This window comes from Anabas testudineus, chromosome 11 (assembly GCF_900324465.2).
Source record: "Anabas testudineus chromosome 11, fAnaTes1.2, whole genome shotgun sequence".
NCBI classification, from domain to species: Eukaryota; Metazoa; Chordata; class Actinopteri; order Anabantiformes; family Anabantidae; genus Anabas; species Anabas testudineus.
The window spans coordinates 3,827,971-3,847,472 of NC_046620.1; the positions used below are offsets into that span (position 1 = coordinate 3,827,971).

The window sequence follows — 19,502 nt, forward strand, 5'->3', positions numbered from 1 at the left end:
GCAGGAGATCGTAGGTTGTCCACTTTAATTCATTAAAATAATTCACAACTGCAAAGTTAAAAGTTGAAGTGAATTATAATCACATTTCTCATCTTAACTCCTGGATGTTCTCTGTGGCTTCTTCATGCTCCGTCCTGTTAGCGTCTGGTCAACAAGCATTTTTTCCTGCCTCACACTCTTGTCTCATCTTCTTGTCTCTACACTGTCTTCACCTCTCTCACATTCTGACTCCCCCCATCCCGTCTGTCAGTCTTTTGTCTTTCCTACCCTCTTCTCTTCTCCTCAGTCCTCTTCTGGCTCTAATTCTTTCCTCCCTCACTCTCTCCTGTTTCTCACCTCTTTCTCCCCCCCCACCCTACAGTGTGTAATGATGAGCTCTGCAGAAAAACATTTTTATACCAGGGGTCAAATTCCTTTTCATTTCTGTTGCAAATATTTTCACCAGGTGAATGTTTTTACTCGGCACCCAACAAATAAACCATGTTTGAATTCACTCGCCAGCAGAGATTTGGTGGGTTCTGTGTGGTAGAAATACCACACACACACACACACACACACCTGAGAAAGAAAGCAGGACTGTATTGAGCCTGTGTTCTCTCTAGACAGAGGGCAGGGGGGCAAATACCAAACAGCAGGGCAGGATGTCAGGTGTGTTTGCTTCTTACTGTTATTTTCTCTTCTCCCACACACTAAAATAAAAACTATCATCGTCTTCTGAACTTCAGAGTTGCATAATGTTTGTTTACTGTGCAAAAGAGTTAAATGTTGAAATTCGGCCCAAAGACACAGCTTTGAATTTACTGCCTACTTTAAAAAATGCTGCGACTCTATTTTTGTTCCCTATGAGCTGTCATGCTTCATCTTTAAGCTTTAAGTTATGAAACATGAGCACAAACTACATTATTTTGTGAAAATGTGAGTAAATGTGTCAGATATTTAATAATTTCAGTTAAAAAACATTTTACTTTGCTATTAAAACCGCCCACTGTTTAGCAGCTTCAAGTGTTTACTGTGACAAACCAAAGACAACATTTGCATGTTTACTTGCATTCCAGTGTCGCATGTGTTGTGTGGTGAAAACAGCCAGAAGTGTGGCGTTTAAGGAAAACATTTTGTACCGTCACGTTTTTATTGTTTATCTTTTTTTTATGGTGTTAAAAAAAAAAAAAAAAAAAGTAAACCACTTGCTCCATTTTACAGCTTGTTGCCTCTGTAAGGCCCAGACTGTGTGGATGGGAAGAAACGTTGGAATGACAAGTGACAACATTTAGCAAAGCCAAATTACTGGCCAGCCACTGTCCCCGTGTTCTCTCAGCTGTAATGATACGCTGGGTTTTGGGTATATGCAGACCATATGGGAGCCAGGGTGCACTTAGATGACTGAGCGCCTCCTGTGCAGAGCTAAATCTGGGTGAAACTCAGAACGGGTCCCACATAAAGTATATAATTCTACATCTGAGGGCGGTTGCTGACGCTTTCTAATCAAAGGAACATGGCAGATAAAAATATGTCAGACTGAAAGATGTGCTGGAAGGTGTGTGTCAGGAGGACATGATCATGGTGCAGCTGGAAATATAATGTGTTCCTAAACGTAAAGCAGAAAACAGATCAAAGTGACCAATATACAGATTAAAGTAGGAGCATCAGATTAAATCAGACTTAAACTATTTGAAACATGCAGGAACTCTGTTGCAGATACAGTAGACGATGTGAAATATTTGTCCTGGAGAGGCTGCAAAGCACCACCTCTCAGTTTCAGTGTCATGACAAGAGAATGGGCAGTCTGTGTGCCGGAGGATTAACGAGCTCTTGTCTTGGTGCCAGGACCGAACGTGAGAGGGACGAAATGTGTCAGCGAGGGGAAACCAGCAGACGGAGAGGAAGAGGGGAGTGTGGATAAAGGAGGAGGAGGAGGAGGGTGATGTTTGTATTCTGCAGCATCACAGTCGTGTAGCATGTTTTGTTCAGACAGTGGTGGCCCGGATGGGACAGAGGCTGAGATGAAAAGCACTTTGATGGTTCTTCATAGGACGGACTGGGATGAGCTCACGGCCGGAACAGTTCACATTGTTCTCACTGCTGGTTTTCCCTGACCTCATTAACCGGCTGCTCCGTCTGTGTTCAGACTCTGAAGGCTGCACGTTCAGCCTCTTGTTTTGATGATCTTATGTCCCACCAGCACTCAGTCCAGAATCATGATCTTCTTTCTCACGTTTCCACTTTAGCTTCTGTCTGCAGTTATATATCTACATGTTACATATAACCAGGGTTACTGTAGCTTTGTTGGTCACTGAGCTTCTAAACTGGAGCAGCTGGGGTTAAGAACCTTACTCAAGTTCGTCTGAGAGGTGGTGGTGGTGGTAATAAAGTGCTGATCTGGTTCTTTCTCCACCCAGATTTCCCCTGCTCCAGCCTGTCCAGGGACTAAAATGCTTCGTTTCAATCATGTTGCCACTTTTAGAACCTGCAGACCGCTACTGCATGTCTTAAATTAAATTAACTAGAGAATTCAGAGGAGTCTGCCTCTATTAAAGTGTGAAATACAGGATTTTATCTCATTATTATCTGCAGCACACTTGTGATAAACATTATTCGTCCACATTTTCATGACGTCATGCAGAAACCACAGGTGCATTGAATGAAATCTGATTCAAATTGAATTAATATTTATCTTTTCAACTCTAAAAAAGTCCAAACTGTTCATTTTCCCAACTTAAATTAATATTGTAGGCAGCAAATATAAAGATTACTCATAGTTTTTTTTTAATTCAGTGCAGTTTAAAACATATAAACAGAGTTTCTTTTATTGAGCCACAGTTTAGAAGTTGGTTGCTTCAGTATATTAATCATTCCACTTGGATCTTTTTAAACTCGTCCAGGTCTTGGCAAAGACTCAAACGAGTAATTATCTAACTATGGGAAAAATAAATAGCATGTTAACATCTGGCCGCTGAGTAGAAGCCGTCCCCCTTCTACCATATTTCTTTCTATCCTCTGCTCTGTTTCTGCCGTCTCCATAGTTTCTCCTGCTCCTTCGCCTCCTTCACTCACTGAACTCGCTGCCTCCTCGCTGCCTCCTCGCTGCTCTTCGTCTCCACCTCATCCCCTCCGTCACATCTCTCTAAGTTTTTCTCTACTGTACCCAGAGACAGGGCCCTGGTCTCAGCAGCTTCCTGTCTCACAAAAGACCCCTCTGTTTCCCCCATCGCTGTTTCCTCCGCTGCCACCCCACCCCCTTCCTCAACACCCCTGTGGTACATTCCCTCCCTCTCCCCCGGTGCATTCCTCACTGACCTCGGCAGGCTGAGGAGTCCCTCTGTCAGCGGGCTCCGTGAGAGTGGAACCGGGCCGTCGCTGACCTGTGGAGCAGTTTTACGTCTGTTCTGTGGGTATTTCATGTTTTATTACTCTTGTGTTGGAGCAACATCAATATTAATCAGTCAGAAAGGTAAAACACAGGCACAAATCAGTCTGACTGATCAGTTTCCAGTCAAAAGCAGCTCAAATATATTCATTTCAGGAGGTGGAACAACCCTTTAAACCACCTGTGTCAAGTGGTTAATGATGAGGATTTCTTCCTTTTTTAGGTTCTGATTTATGAAACTATAAAATTAAAGGTATAATAACAACAATTAAACTACGATGACATAGTTGGTTTAGAAACGAACCAGTTTCCCAGTGTTTTGTCTTTTTCTTCACATTGACTCTTGTTATTGCAGGATTCATGTCCCGGCCTGGAAAAGCTCGGTTGAGCAGCTGGTGTGAAAAAGGCCTCCAAGCTCCTCAAGTTCCTCTACAGTGGTTTGTAATGGTCTGCTGGTCCAGGTAAAGCAAGGTGTCACTCCAGCTCTAAAATGACCTGCGTGACCTCCATGTCGAGGTCGCTGTGTGCAGCGGAGCAGGTCGAGTCAGTCGGGGTTCACTGCCCTCTGTCCCTTCACTGTTCCACCACCTGAACACCTTTAATGCTTCATGTACTTGCAGCTGTTTCTCTTTCATCTCTTACAATGAAGAAGACACAGAGTTTTTTAATCCAGAAGAATGCATGTCAACTGCAAAATGATGACAGACGTGTTGAACATCAACAAGTTTGTAGTGAAGTCGCTCCTCAATAACTTAAACTGTTGTTTTTCAAGATGAGTTAAAGAAATTAAAGGTAGTTTTGTATTTACAGCAGCCTATATTGAGATTGTTCACAGTTGTATGAGGACAGTTTGTGTCTATTCTACTGTTTCCTGAGAGTCAAACTGTCTGATGGATCCTGGACGTTCTCTTTTCTGCAGCCTGATGTGCTGACAATAGCACAGTACACGGTTATGAATTCAGCAAAGGCAGCTGTGGTGGGTTTTATCATGATGGTTTACACTGTTAGCTTAGTTAGTACAGTATGTGTTGGTATCATGATACTTCATCCAGGTGTAATTGAACTGTTGGGATTGTGGTTTCCTTCTTTACTTTAGGTGTTTAACTAAAAATGGAAACTGATCTCAGGTGTTGAGGAATCCTGAACGCATTGAACCTATGAACTCACAAAAGCAGGATTAATGGCAGAAGTTGAAGACGTTAAAGATAAAAATTTATGTTTTACATAACTAGAGGAACCTTTTCCCTCAAACTTTGCTCTAAACCTCACTGTGTTCTGCACCGACAGCTGTTGAGGTGACTTCATTTGTTGAAAAGACCTGCGACACAGATGTCGCTGTGTCAGAGTCACCGAGGTCCCACCCTCACTTATAGTCAGTAGGTCAGTCAGAGATGCATCTGTCCGTCCTTCCATCCGTGCACACGTCCACCTTTTCCCTCCCCACCTCCATTTTTTCCTCAGCCCTCCATATGTAAATACCTTTTGATCCCCTCTCCGTCCCTCCTGCTCTCTCCTTCTCCGTCCCCTCTCTCCATCTTTATCAATGGCCCTCATTCATTCCCTCTCACCCTCTGCATGCCTGTGTGCCCCACGCCACCAGCTCTCCTCCTCCCGCCTCTCTCTATTCATTCTTCTCATTTTTTTCTGTCTGTACCTTTCCACGGCCCTAACGTCCCCTCCCAGGCTGCAGTTTGCGAGTCCTATCTCTCTCCTCCATCTTTTGGATATGTTGCATTTCAGGGGTTCAGGTATTTGGATGTATATCTAGGGGTTGGTTATTTGAGGCAAAAACAGCATATATGAGAAACATGAATTGATGTTGATGTGAGTGATTTCAGAAATGCATCATTTATTCTTGAAAAATTCATATACTGTGTATTTATTACTGTATATAGTGAAAATAATTAACTCTTAGATCAGATTTTCCTCTTATGGCTCATTCTATATCACCAGTTCTCCTGACGTTCTTTTATTAGCGCAGCCATTTTGCATCATTGAGGCGAATTACCCTCTAACAGTGAGTAATTGTGCTAAATTGAGCACGACTTGGAGCTCACCTACTGCTATATTTAACGTCAAAGGGTAAAAGGGGCTGCCTTCAAATTCCCAACAAAGAATTGCAAGGCGTTGAAAGCCCGTAATGAAACACGTACACGAGAGAAATGCTGAGAATGAGAGAGAAGGGAACACACACGTTGCATTTTTTTACTAATTTCAGCTGATCGAATATCAAAGGACGAGCGCGCTTTAGCTAAATAAACTGGGTGCTCATGTGTAAACTGGGTCTCGCTCCTGCACACACATGCTGTTCTACATCAGCTGTCACACAAACTTCAGATTTCCAACTCTCCCTCCACACAGAAACACACTTGTGCACCTTTGCTGCACCTCCCTGCTCCCTCCCTGCCTCCCTCTGCCCCTTCATCACCCCTCATCCTCCCTCCTCCTCCTCCTTACATGCCTATTTCGAGGTATGTGGTTAGCTGGGTGTGTTCCAAGTCCAGATTCAAAATCACTGACCCATTCTCCATCTAAATTCCCTTTTCTACCTGACTCTGTTCACCTCTAGCAGCTTCGGGTTGTGTATTCATGGTGCACACACTCTGAGACTCCACTGTTTGCACTGAGAGTATCAGTCCACTCCCTTTTCTCCTTCTCCCCCCTGCTCTGATCTATTTCGGTGTATTGTGGCTAACAGGGTGTGTGTGCATTTGCAGCCCTGCCCAGTAAAATACAGAGTTTTCAAGGAAGTCAGCAATATAATATGGCCGCTTTATTGTAATTACAAGGTTCTTCTTTTGGAAATGGCACAGAGAGAGAGAGAGAGAGGGAGAGAGCTACCCACAGGCACTTGTTGAGTTTCGTCCAAACGTTGATGCCACCTCTCGCCTTCCTTCTGCAGACATCCTCGTCCTGGTCTCCCTTCTTGGGTTGACCCACATGTTGCCACACCAGGCCGCTCTATCAGCTGGCTGCCACTCACCCTTTGGCATTGGAGCCAGTTTCCAGCTCCATCTGTCTGGATAAAGTGTCAGTGGGTGGCCACGTCGGACTGAAGGTCCCCTTAGGGAAACCTTGTGGTCTCTGGGTTCCTATAACCTTTAAATCACTGCACAGAAGATTATAAGGTTTTATTAATTCAAATATGTCTGACATTGAAGTTTAATTATGTAATTAAAGGGTTCACGTTGACCTGTTAATGCAGATACATGTGGAGGCACCTGCCTGACCTTAAATCTCAGGAACGTTTTATCTGTTCTAGCATTGAAGCGACCTCATGTCTTGGTAAAGTGGTCACTGGGATGTCCCAGTGGTCTGTTTCAGGGTGATGAAGTCATCCTCCTAGTGGGAGCGTACATGCAATTCCTGTTCTTTGGAATTTGTGGTACCTCTATAATGTGGATGCTCAGCAGATTGTGTGGATTATACTGTTGCTAAAGCAGCTGCTGCACTTGGTGAAGGGTGTGGGCACAGGATGAAACGCATCAGATACTGAGACGGCACAAGACGAGATCTTTAATGCTAATTTATTTATGTTACATGCTGTATCGGCAGAAAACTGACTTATGACAAATACGTGGACCTTTTGGCAGTAAAGTTTTCATCACAGGAAGAAACTTAGCAAAGGTTTATTTAATGAATCTATTGTATGCAGATGTTTATTATCTGATTATTGCCACAGAGCCATGTAAAGTAAAATATCATATACAGCATCACAGGAGCTGCAGCTACAATGGTTGTTGGTTGCAGGAAAATAACAACACTAGGATCCATATGACACCAATCAAAATGTTGAACAAGTGCATTTTTATTTTAATTATAAATTGGTTCAAAACAGCCACATCATGTTAATTTCAGTACAAACACTTCGTCTTTGTTGCCGCTGGTGTCTGTGTTTCCTTCAGGTTGCTCTACAGATCCACACGCTGAGTTGCTGATTGTCATCGAGTCTTGTCAATAGAAAATAAGCAACAAGATCAGTCACCTGTTAAAACAGGTGTTGAATTGTAACCGTCTTATTTTCATCTCTGACTGTTTCATTGCATCATTGTTGGCACCCTGATTAAAATATATATATATAAAAAAAATCTTACTAACAAAACTAGTACAAATCCAGTTACAGATTCAACATGTTATTGTAACTGTCACATAGTTTAACAGCAGAAAGATTTAACACTCACACTCTTCAGTCTGGTTCACGTGGTCCAAACTGTGGCCTGTTCCAGAAAAAAGCTTTAGAGCCCAACTTGTGCACAAAATGAAGAATATATAATAGCAAGTGGTCATGATAGGTAAGATATAACAAGGACAAATATAATAAAAGAGGACACAGTTCATTCATAACCAGCATTAACAAGATAAAAGAATTTAAATAGGCTGAACATGATGTGTTAACATGATGAATGTGGACAGGTTTACATCAATTCCTTTAAATTAACTATTTATTTACTGAATACCTTTAAATTAAATGAATCTGATATGTGATGAGGGTCCATAAACGTGACTCCACCCAGACCACTTGAGTCTATAGAAATACCTCAGTACTGATTCTTGACTTTCCTACAGCGACTAAACGACAACAGGCCAGAACACGACTTTCTCTTATACGACTAAAGTGGTGATTATGATCCTGGAACATGAATCTTTGTATTTACGTGAACACACACACATACGGTCCAGCATAAACACATGCCACAGAGGTCTCTTGGGTTGTCTCTTTTTACCGCCTGTGGCATCTCCTTTCAGAGCACAAGGAGGCCAGAACCAAAACAGCCGATCCTCAAAAAACACTTGATCCACTGTGTCCAAGAAGCCAAAATAAAACCCAGAGCTGCCACTGAGGGAGCGTTTCCTGGACTTTCTGATTTAGTATGAATACACACAGCTCGGTGCAGCTGCAGTTTGTACAAACTGAGGTAAATATCTCCCATATTCAGGTAAATGACAAATTCTGGGTTTATACAGTTTTTTTATTATTTAATTGCATTAAAAACATCAATATTTGAGCTGCTACTCGCTGTTTTACTGCTGCTGACTGCTGTTTTTTTACTCCAGCAAAAAAAGAAAATGTTTCTTCTCCATCCAAGAACATGAAATTCAACATTTTACCCTCTCATATAGTAATACATAGGTATAAACTGCCCTCGCCATCTTTTCTTTATGATTCCTGATGTTTAATTGGTGGATGCAGCTTCATGGTTTCAGAGAATGATCACACGACGGCTCAGCTCAGTCCTGTAGTTTCTAATGAGAGGGCAGTGCACAGATTCATAAGAAAACTCAGACAGTATGTTACCGCTGAACAGAACCTAAAACATGGCCACCGTACTTCAAGCGTGTCCCTTTTCTCTTGGTCTGGAATTAGCATCCAGAATATTTGAATTCTAGGAAAAGAGGTGGTGGAGTCAGACATACAATAAGTGCATGTGTCAAAGTCTGTTTCCTCTTCATATGTCTTTTCCCCTGTAAGATTTCCCCCGAGCACCTGAACCCCCAGTTTGGTTCAGGTGAAGGTGAAGTGGAAACGTATCAGTGTGGAAACAGACGCTGACACAAAACAGACACTTAAGAAGTCTGTAGAGTATCTACACCGAGTAAGTGGAGTCGACCGTGAAGTTAGAATATGAACATCCTCAGATTGGACGATATATAACCAGCAAATGACATTTTTTGAATGTATGTCTCATAACTTCCATCTTCTCACTGTTTATTTATCTGAATATCATTTACAAACTAAAACTCACCTTTAAAAGTTCAATTAATTCAACTCTTTAACCATCAGCTTTTTTAAATGTAGACCAGGTAAACCTTCGTCCTCTCACTCATTCGCTGCCAAACTCAAGCTCAACAACTACAAAACTGTTGCTACACTAACACAAACATTTATTTGTATATAATGTTTACTGAGCTCTGTTTAGTCTGCCTGTGAGTGAGGTGATTTTCCTCCTAGTAAGTCTGACTTACAGTGGAATAAGTAACCACCTCTCATCAAAATATATTGTTCTTTATATGAGATATGATAAAAGAAAAGCTCCCTAAGAAAGAAAGAGAGTCGGGACAGTGATCATTGAAATACCACAGACAGAGAATCAGACATAAATGAAAGGTAGTGAGAAAGACTGAGGGGTATAGAGCATCAAGGGATAATTATGGTTAATCACAGCTCTATGCATGTGAAGTGTGCATTAAAGAAAGTGACTCACCAGAGATATTTACAACACAGACGGCTTTGAAATATACATAGACACATTTATGACAGATGGAGAGATGAAAGGAATGTGTTTGAAATGAACATTATAGTAGTTTAAATGTATTTGTCAGTGGTTTGATATCTTCTCACTCTACTTGTGTTTCATGTGTTTTATGTATTTTTCATGTTGAACAAATACAACTGGAAACTTTAAACCTCAGTGAACTGATATGATAAATACTGTTTATGTAGATAAAGCCTGATACACCCTGTTCTTCTAAAGCAAATCACTGAGCCACCACCTTGTACAGACAGTGTTATTTATGGATATGATTAAATAGGTTTGCAAAAGATTTCTGCGACAGATTTAATATTAGTTTATGTCACATCTGAGAGAGTGAGGAACCTGGCAGGCATATTGTTGTTACTCAGTGACTCACAGATCATTTTATTTCTCCTTCTCTCTTTGTTTCTTTCTGCACCTGAGCTAAAGCTGCGAACCAGTCTGTGTAGAATCGACCAATCAGAAAAGAGAACAGCTCCGAGGAATGAGTGAAGGGGGCGTGGTTAGCAGAGCGGACAGACGCCTGATTGGCTGTCGCAGCTGTTACTCTCCGCTGCTGCACAGCACGTTGCTTGGTCCTGCTGTGTTACCTGGACTTCACCTGTACGGTTCTTTACACGACACTGATACAAAGACAAGACATTGGAGGTAAAAGAAACACTCTGCCTCAGCTCTCAGTGGATTTAGGGATTTGTGATTTAGGACTTAGGGAGAATCTGAGACATACATATTTGACTCACTGCCGTGTGCAGCCACTAACCCACAGCTGAAAAGACCCCATTGTTGTGTGTATGAGTTGAGATATTTGTATGGACCTATCATTACAACCGCTCCGTTCGCACTCTCACAGGCTCCTGGGCGCTCCGTCGGTCTGTGTGCGCAATTACGCACGCCCTCTCTCTCCCTCTTTGCCGTTCACTCTCCCTCTCCACACACACACAGTCACACACGCTCTCACTCTTCGTGGGAGAAAGTAAAGAAGGGGAGAGGGAACGAGAGAGAAGGGAGAGAGTGTGTGGTTCCAGGTCTCTCTCTGCTGCTCTCTCCACTTTGGGTACCAGTACCCACTCTGACTCAATGGGGCTTTAGCACTAAGGGGTTAAACGTTAAAATAAAAAAATATTTATTCACCCCGAACCCCTTTAGTTTTTAGGTTTTGTGCATCATCATAGACATAAGTAACTTCTAAGGAAAGTCTCCGGGACAGAAGAAGAGACGTCTCCAGAGGCGTGCCTTTTTGTCCTTTGCCTCGCAGAAGGTTCAGTCGGGTCCCTCTCGTCGGCTGACTTTCTGTGAGAGGATACCTTTCACCGTATCCTACAGTTACAGCTCAACCAGGCCGGCTAACTACTGCAACACTATGGATATTGGAGATGGCCCCTTACGGAAGAAACGGAGACCTCGGCGCATGGACTTCTCATCCCTCGCCTTGGTAGCCGTAGCCCTTGTCGTGTGCCAAACGACCGTGGTTCGAGCAGGTAAGACTTCCACTTGTTCAAATAGGTGATGATTATTGTGCTTTTTAAATGAGAGTTTTCACGGATTATTCACTCAATCAAGGTGTTTCCCTCCGTTAATGTCTTTTCTATTATTTGCTGTCTGTGTTGAGTAAGAAGTGCGCACATTATCCATCATCGGACACTTGAGCACCTGACGAGCTTCTTTACTTTTTCCTCTTGAAATGTCGACGTTGGTGGATCCACAGCATCAGAATATGTGAATCTGTTTGATTTCTGTTGTGTCAAAACCCGCATCTTTTGAATTTTACCTTGACTTCCTACACTTGAAGTCAAATTCCTGAGGTATCAGACAACTTGCTGAATGTTTCTCCTTGGTTCCTAAAGACCTGATCTGACTTGTTACCTGTTCTCTGGTACTTTAAGATATTTTTGATCCTTTATCTGTAAACAGACTTTAACAAGCAAACAAAAACTAAAACACCACCAGCGCTGATTTCGGTTAGTTTGTGACTTTAACCAAACCCTGTTCCATGATGGATGAAACGCACGATCCTTCACTATCAGTGATGGAAGAGTTGAGATGTTACAGACGCTGTTTCTTTGCTGCTCGAACAGTCAAACAAACATTTCGTTATGTTTTCTGTAGCTCCTTTGTCTTTATTTGCGCATTAGACTTGGTTTTCACCTCTCAGTGTGCAGGTTGAGAGAGGGAGACCTCTGACAGGTGTCATCTCACCAAACGCGGGGAGCTATCGAGCTCAAACATGTCATGCGTGAAGGTTCCCTTCCTCTGAACACCATGTTTAGTGATTCCTTTTTTATGTTTATTCTAATAACCATAAGATTTTCTGTCTTTACGCGCTTCTGTTTCTCCCTCTGTTCATGAGGTGAGACGGAGCAGAGAGCTGCGTATTTTTAGGGGCTTTGTTGAATAAACATTGAAATTATTTCTGTATTAAAACTACATGTAGAGCTGTGAGTAAACGGAGCTGTGGGTACAGGCTGCCAGGGACTGTGTGAGTGAGAGGTTGGCTGCGTGTTTACCAGTCCAACCTGTGCACCAGTCCATCCATCACTGCCTTGGTTTAACCAGGGAGGAGGGATTTCTGTATCGAGTCAGGAGGATGTGAGGAGAAGTCTACAGAGAGTTGATTTAGTATTTTCCTTATTTAGAAATGGAATAATAAACAAAACTGAAGGATTTCATGATAAGAACAATGATTTAAACAAGAACTTTAGAGGATTTCGTGCTAAGTTCTTTTTGCAGTTGTCGGTTTCTTTTATTTTTAGGAAAGTTTATATAGCTTATAAAGTTTTATTCTTCATCTTTTCCCCTCATCTTCCACAGTAACAGGAGATTTGTCCTCATTTGAATGATGTGGATGTGCTGCTGTTCTCCTGTGAGCCGCTTGTTGTCTTGAGTGAGTTTTAACAGAGAATCTATTGATTCACCTGGATCCAGATCAGATGTGACTGAAGCACCAACATCACTTAAATGAATCAAGTTGAATCCTGTATCGTGCAGCAACGTGACTGATCTGAAGTTAGAGGTGTTTTAGCATTGTTAAACGTTTCTTATCATTTCTGCAGAAGCTCAGATGCAACTCACAGATTAAAAACAGAAACATCACGACAGATGTTGTTGACAAGTTTTATTTAATAAATGGATCAGTGACTTTTTATTCGTCGTCTCATACTTGATGGTGACAGATTGTGCAGCTCACGGACCAAATGGGGCTTCTGTAACAAGTTGCCCTCCTTCGCTGTGTTCTTTGGCCCCGTTTCCATTCTCAGGTTGCAGGAGGCGATCGCACGTTCCCGTCGTCTCCCGTGTGTATTTTGGAGGCGGAAGCCTGAGACATTTTTCCTGTTTATGAATAGGTTATTATGCGGCGGAGCAGCTCGGGAGTGAAAGCGTTTAGTGTCTCGGTGTCTATGTGCGCTTTGTACAGTTCTGTTTGTGTATATGCGTCTGTGAGCTATGGATGTTTTTTCATCAGGGTGTGGAAATGTATACCACATCTGCGTGAATGTGCCTCTGTGTGTGCAGCACATCGGGCAGGTTGTGTTTCTCATCTTGAAGGATGATTACAGAGCTGCTGTGAGCACCGAGGTGCGTTTGCTTGTTGAAACAATCAACTGACTCAGTGATAATGTCAGAGTGACGCATGAATATACCTGTAAGCGTGTGCACAGCCCGTTGTGCGTGCGCTTTACGCTTGAGCAGACGCGCTCGAAGGTGCGTCCGTACGCGCGTTCCAGTGCGCGCAGTGCGGTGGTGCAGCAGCAGATGTTAGTGTAAATTATAACAGCGCCACACCCAGGCAGTGAAAGACGGATTTAGAGAAGAAAGTGGTCAGAGAGCTGCGTGTTTATTCTCTCTACCCTGGGAGAATGAAGTCTAGAAGAAAAGGAGGAGGGACGGATGAAAGACGAGTTCTGTTCAAAGAGGAGAAAATCAGAGGGCAACATTTTCTTGACATGGATGTTCCTCAACCTCATTTCAAAGCAGAGAGCTCCTCAAAGGGCAGTCTGTCCCCGCTTAGCCAAACATACCCCTGCTCCCTCTCTCCCTCTCTCTCTGCTGGTGAATAGAGCCACTATACGCGGCAGCAGCGGGTTTTGACAGCTCACTCCTGTGACTGGATGGAAGTGTGTGGTATTTCAGGACTCTGCTGGTCACACGTGACTCTGTCTGGCAGCTTTAACCTTGTCCACCCAGCTTCTCTCTGCTTTGTCATCATTTTCCCAGAGGTCCGCGTGGCTCTTCTGATTCACATCCATCTTCTTTCCACCTTTATTTAATTTAACTTCTTTATTTTTCCCCTGCTCCACGTTGATGTGTCCATGTGTCTTGTCCCCAGCAGCTGTCAGCACTTATGTCTCAGCAGCTCTAAGATAAAGAACTGTGAACAGTCACTACAGATACTTCACTTTCCTTGACCTGACAGTCTGTTTATTGTTGCACAGAGCAGTCACACAAATACCTCAGGTGCTTTCAGCAGGCTTTACTAGACTTGTGTTCCCTGAGCTGTGCCTCCCAGGCTGACCTTAAACTCTTCAGCCCTTCTCAAAGCTGTTTTGTTTTCTGAAATCATTTCACTATTGCTTTATTTTGCACCAGTTTACACACTGTTAACACAGTTTACAGCTGAATGTGTGAACGCAGACACAGCTGGTGATGAGACCACTTTGGGCTCCGTTTATTTTAAAATAGTTTCAGTGGGAACTTGGATTCTTTACATGAACGCAGGTTTTTCTTTGCATTCTTCTCTTTGCAGCTCCATCTCTCCTCAGCAGTTTGTTTAAAGCCTTTCAAGCCGATTCAGAGCTGCTAATCATCATTGTAATGTTAAGAGGCTTGTACTTATTTTATAGCCGGAGAACCTTGTTAGCTATACCCCCTCACCCCCCGTCTTTATCACAGATGTAAAATCACAGCATGTGCACAGACAGATGAAGCTCAGACTGTGGCTGGAAGATAAAAACGTACAGAAGCCAAAGCTAAGACACACAAACATTTCTAAGGCCTCAGTTGTGACCTATGACATCCTCAGACAAAACCACGCTCGCTCTGCAGACTCAAGGGAACAGATAGAGGAGCAGATAGTTCCTCATTTCCTGGTCTCATAGGTAATGATTTAGCGGTTTGTGAGAGTGTGGATGGTTAGGAGTCGTTCCTTGGAGGCAGAAGATGAACAAGGACGGCAGGAGTGCGTGCCAGCTGTATAATGACAGACTGTCTGTATAGGATGCTATTCCCAGTCACTGCTATTTTGCTGCTTCTAGGAAGTCGGTGAAGGAGGGTGTGGGGACCAGCTGTGTGTTTCCAGATCTCAGATTAATGTACATCTTTTCCAGACATCAGTACTGTACCAATTTAAATGTGGGTACGTGCACTTAAACTGAGACGACAGTGACTCCTGGGTGTGTTGAGTGAGACGTGTTGTTTAAATATAGATCAGGAGAAAACACCTAATGTGCCTCTCGCTGCAATGTCTTAACTCCTATTTCTATTGGCCTAAAAGAGCATCCGTCAATTATCTATTAACATCAGCAGCATGCAACATGGGCAGCAACAGCACAGCAGGAGTTTTAGCATTTAATAAGTTTCCAGTCATTTGATTTTGCATTTCCTAATATCTGCATCATTTTTAATTATCTGAATAAAAGGCCAGTATTTGTGTATTAGTGAGACCCAGAACAGGATCCTCCTGTTCTCCCCTCACTCTTATTTTTACAGTTAAATTACAGCTATAATGATTCTCCTCTGAGTGCAGGGCAGATTGCTCACGAGGGGATTTCCACCCTAAAAAAGGCGTTGCTGTAAACACTGATGATGATGAGTCTTTATTATAAGACACGCCTGTCACCTCTTTGACTAGACGGTGCAGGTATTCAGATCAGCTGCGTGGTTAAAGTGATGATTTGTTGAAATAGAGATTGAAGGTCAACACCTGTAGTTTGTGTTTGTTTTTAGTAAATTGTGTGAGATTATCTATAAATTATGAGTAATCTGAATTAACACTGGTTAATTTCAGATGGCACATTCCTTTTTTAGGTTGTGTAGAGGTGTTTGGTGCCAGTTTTATTGCCACTAGTTACCAAAATACATGTGTGTGTTTCTTCTTCTTTAAAAGTCACATACAGACACTTTGTTTTTGGACTGTAAGGTTTTATTAAGTCAGATCTGAGCTGTGACATACTGAACCATTCAAACCCTTGTAGACTGTCTGTCCCCTGTGATAGTACTGTATATTACAGGGAACCACTCACTGTCCCCTCGTCAGGGGCCCTGTGCCGTCAGCATCCACCCTCAGATCCAAACTAAGACTGTGGCTTCCAGCCCTGAAACCACACGAGACTCCAGCACGATACACGTTGGCAGCATCACTGCAGCGCACACAGACTGGCACAGACCACAAAGTGGTGCACAGGAGAGAGGGGCAGAGGACTTGGACACATGCTGGCAGCAGCTCCTTAATAGAAGGGAGCAGTCCTCATAGACTGTATGTGGCTGCAGTACAGTAAATGTTGGCACTGCCCTGCAGGGATGGAAGAAAACACACGGACTGAGAGAGAGATTCATTATCTTAGTCTAAAGTTAGAGATGATGGAGGCAGGTACGAAAAGCATAGAGACGCTTGTAGCAGTTCCTTATTTATTATAAAGACAACTCAGTACAATTTATTGGGCCTTTAAGAGATGCTGTGGGTGATTGAAGGGTCTCTGAGGGAAACACAGGACAGTTCAAGAGAGGTGACCTCCTCCTTAAAATGACAAAAGACAACAGGGAGGCTTAGCATCGTCCAACTCGAGCTGCCTTTTTGTGTATACAGAGAGCGCACATGGACATTGGTTATTTGTTTCCAGGGTCACGTAGATAAGCAAGTCTGGCAAAAAAGTATTTTGCAATAAATGTGAATGTGGTAAAGCCCAGTGCTTGATGTTCAACCTGAGAGTTTGGTCGACAGGGTTTGAGAAACATTTCTGAATCTTATTTCTCCTCAGGACATAAATCATGTCATGAGCAAAGTAACAAAGACAGGTTATAAACTGATGGGTAAACTTAACATCTGCATTTACACATACACTTTGATAATTTGCTCAGTTTTTCAAAGCACAGATGTCGTATTTCTCATCATTAATAAAATCTGACACCGGTTCCTTTCGTTCAATCTGAGATCAGGTGCAGCTCAGTCTGTTTATTTTAATTTAGATTAAAAATTCACATGATGCTGTTTCATGATCTTCGCTGTCTCAAAATGTTGAACCCTGTCTAGTTTTATGTAAATGTCATTTCTGTCTCGCTGTTGAATCCAGCATTACCTCAGTGTCAGTAAAATGTTTTCATATAGCACAAAGGACGGTTCTGTGTCTGTCGTTTCCCTTTTGGAGCAGCTGACCAGACATGGTCACATAGTTTAACATGTACATGATAATTAACCCCACGCTAACCAAGAATCCTCATTTTAAACCATAGAAATAATGTAAACCTCCTTTTCCACAGCATGGATCCTCATAATGGATATTCTGTCTGTGTACACAAGGCATTATAAATAAGTCGTAACTATAGAGCACCATGTTGGAAATTATAACCTGCAGCAGCTCATACGCCTCGCCGTGGTCAGCTGGGTGGATGGAGACACAGCTGCTGACTGAGGAACAACTGGATTTTAGTTTTACGGTTTTCAATGTTGGAATTACTTTTGTTTTTATGATGCTGAGATTTTTTGGGGTTATTCTTGGAAATGAGACGGAGAGTGTGGTGTAAAAATATCTTAGGTGTTTGTTGATCTGTGGTCAATACTGCAGGTTTGCACTGTGTGTCCAACAATGTGGTGGTTGTGTAAAGGTGAGAGGTGAGGGGTCAGCATGTCAGCTGGAGTGTGTGTCTGGTATTTGGCACAGCTGCACCAGAAGAGGAAAAGACACACACCTGCACACATGCATACACACACATGCATCTGCTGCGACAGAAAGTACAGCGGAGGAAATAAGGTTTTCCCTGTGAAGTGAACCGTTGTCACCTCGCACACGTCTGAACTGGTGTGACCCAGAGGTCAGAGGCTGGGTCACACACACTGTGTGTGTATGTGTGTGTGCGCAGTAAAGTCAGGGTTCAACACAGAACCAAAATATATCCGGGGAACTGCCTGTGTTCTCCATGGTGTCTGCTTTGATGAATGGAGGTTACAGTAGTATTTAATTACTCTAATTAATTATTCTAATTCATGACAAACTGAACCAGCTGAACTCTCTCTGTTCAGTCTCTTCTGACCACTGATCCTCTCTCTTCATGCACATTCTGCTGTGTGTGTTGTGTTAACTTGTTTTACCCTGTTAACTGACACGATGTACAGACTCTGTTCATGTGTTTCTTGTTCTCTAAGTCTTCACATTGTTTATCTCTCACTCCTGAGAGTGTGTGCCTGTTTGCACAGTTTGTCAACATGCAAACAGCTGTTTGTGTGGTAAACAGACCGTGAGTGACAGGATTGTTTGAGTAGTTTCAGCTCTTTGACTGTTAATTAAATCAGTTTCAGCTCCATCTTGTGGCAGAAGTGAAGAACTCCAGCTCTCTAAATGCTGCTGGAATCAAATTCAGTTTTAGCAGCACCCCCCAGTTTACAGTGGGGTGTGCTGTGTCCCATATGTTTTCTATCAGGTTGCAATGAGCTGGTGGTCTGCAGGTTGTGGTCTCTGTGCATTAGAGTATAACAGTGATAGGATTGTTTCAGTCCTCCTGGGCCACCTGTAGTACAGTGCTCTATTATGCACCAGACACTATAATAATTTGTGTGATTTAGCTTTAGTTTCTAGTAGTCGCACACATAGAAGCTGTTAAACGTTAAATGGAATAAAAATAGATCAAATTCTATTTTTCTGTTTGATAAATTTCTGGTATTTTGGAGAAACAGTGTTTTTATTGAGCATCAAAAATGTTTTTCATTACTATGCAGACGTGTCTAAACGTCGCTGTCATGATTTAAAGAGACATTTCTCCACAACTAATATCTCTAATAAAATAATAAAAAGTTAAATTTGCTTCTTTTAGTTGTTCAAATTCAGTAAATGCATAAAAAACATGGGCATGAATCAAACAGGAAAAATAAAACTCTCTCTAAAACAGTATTAGAACCTTTCCTGGTTCAATCATTAACATAATCTACATGACTTTTAGCCGTTAAGGTTCTGTATTAACGTTGTGATGTTGGAGACACCTGAACCGAGGATAATGGTCTTTTTCATTGGACTTCAACCAGTGCTGCTGTCACTAGGACTGACTGTACAGGCTACTGTAGACTTCACCTATAGCGGTGGTTGAAGCAGCCCTCACGTGTCTGAGAGACCTGTTTCCCGTCTTAATGACAGAACTGTAATTGAACCACATTGACATGAAAGAGCTGAAGCCATCTGTGAACAGTTACACTAAGAAAAGCTGATGGAGCGAGGAGAGGACGAAGAAGGAGAGTAAAGAAGGAGAGCTTGTGCCCCTCTCCAGTCTGTTTTCCTTGCTTGTCTACTTCTATATTCTCGTGAGGTGCACTGGTGCATGTGTGAGCGTGCACCCCTGCGTGTTATTTTTGTGGGTGTGTTCTTGTCATGATTGTGGTCCTGCAGGCAGGAAGGGCCCCGGCTGCAGATGTGAGCTGGGCAGGCAGCAGGGAACAGAGCGGCACATTGTACTGGACGTACTGGCTGCAACCTGATCCAGTATCCCGCCATCAGAGAACCACACTGTCTACTGTCACTGCCTGACCCCCCAAAACTCACACACATGCACACACTCCTCCCCTCACCGTTCCTCCCATCGCTGCCCTCGCTTTCTTCATCCCTCTTTCCTTCTCTCATTCCCAGCATTCCTGAGCTGATCCCAAGAAGATGGAAGAGTCACTCCAACTCTCACTTTCCTTCCACCTT

General features: G+C 42.8%; 1 protein-coding gene across 1 annotated transcript in view; it reads left to right on the forward strand.

Annotated features, from left to right (window-relative positions):
- Nucleotides 1-10,642: 10,642 nt before the first annotated feature.
- Nucleotides 10,643-19,502, forward strand: part of col11a2 (collagen, type XI, alpha 2) — a 39,320-nt gene continuing 30,460 nt past the window's right edge. Inside the window, 1 exon segment of the mRNA XM_026350003.1 lies at nt 10,643-11,096. Within this exon segment, the coding sequence (XP_026205788.1) occupies nt 10,979-11,096 (118 nt within the window). The 5' untranslated portion in view covers nt 10,643-10,978.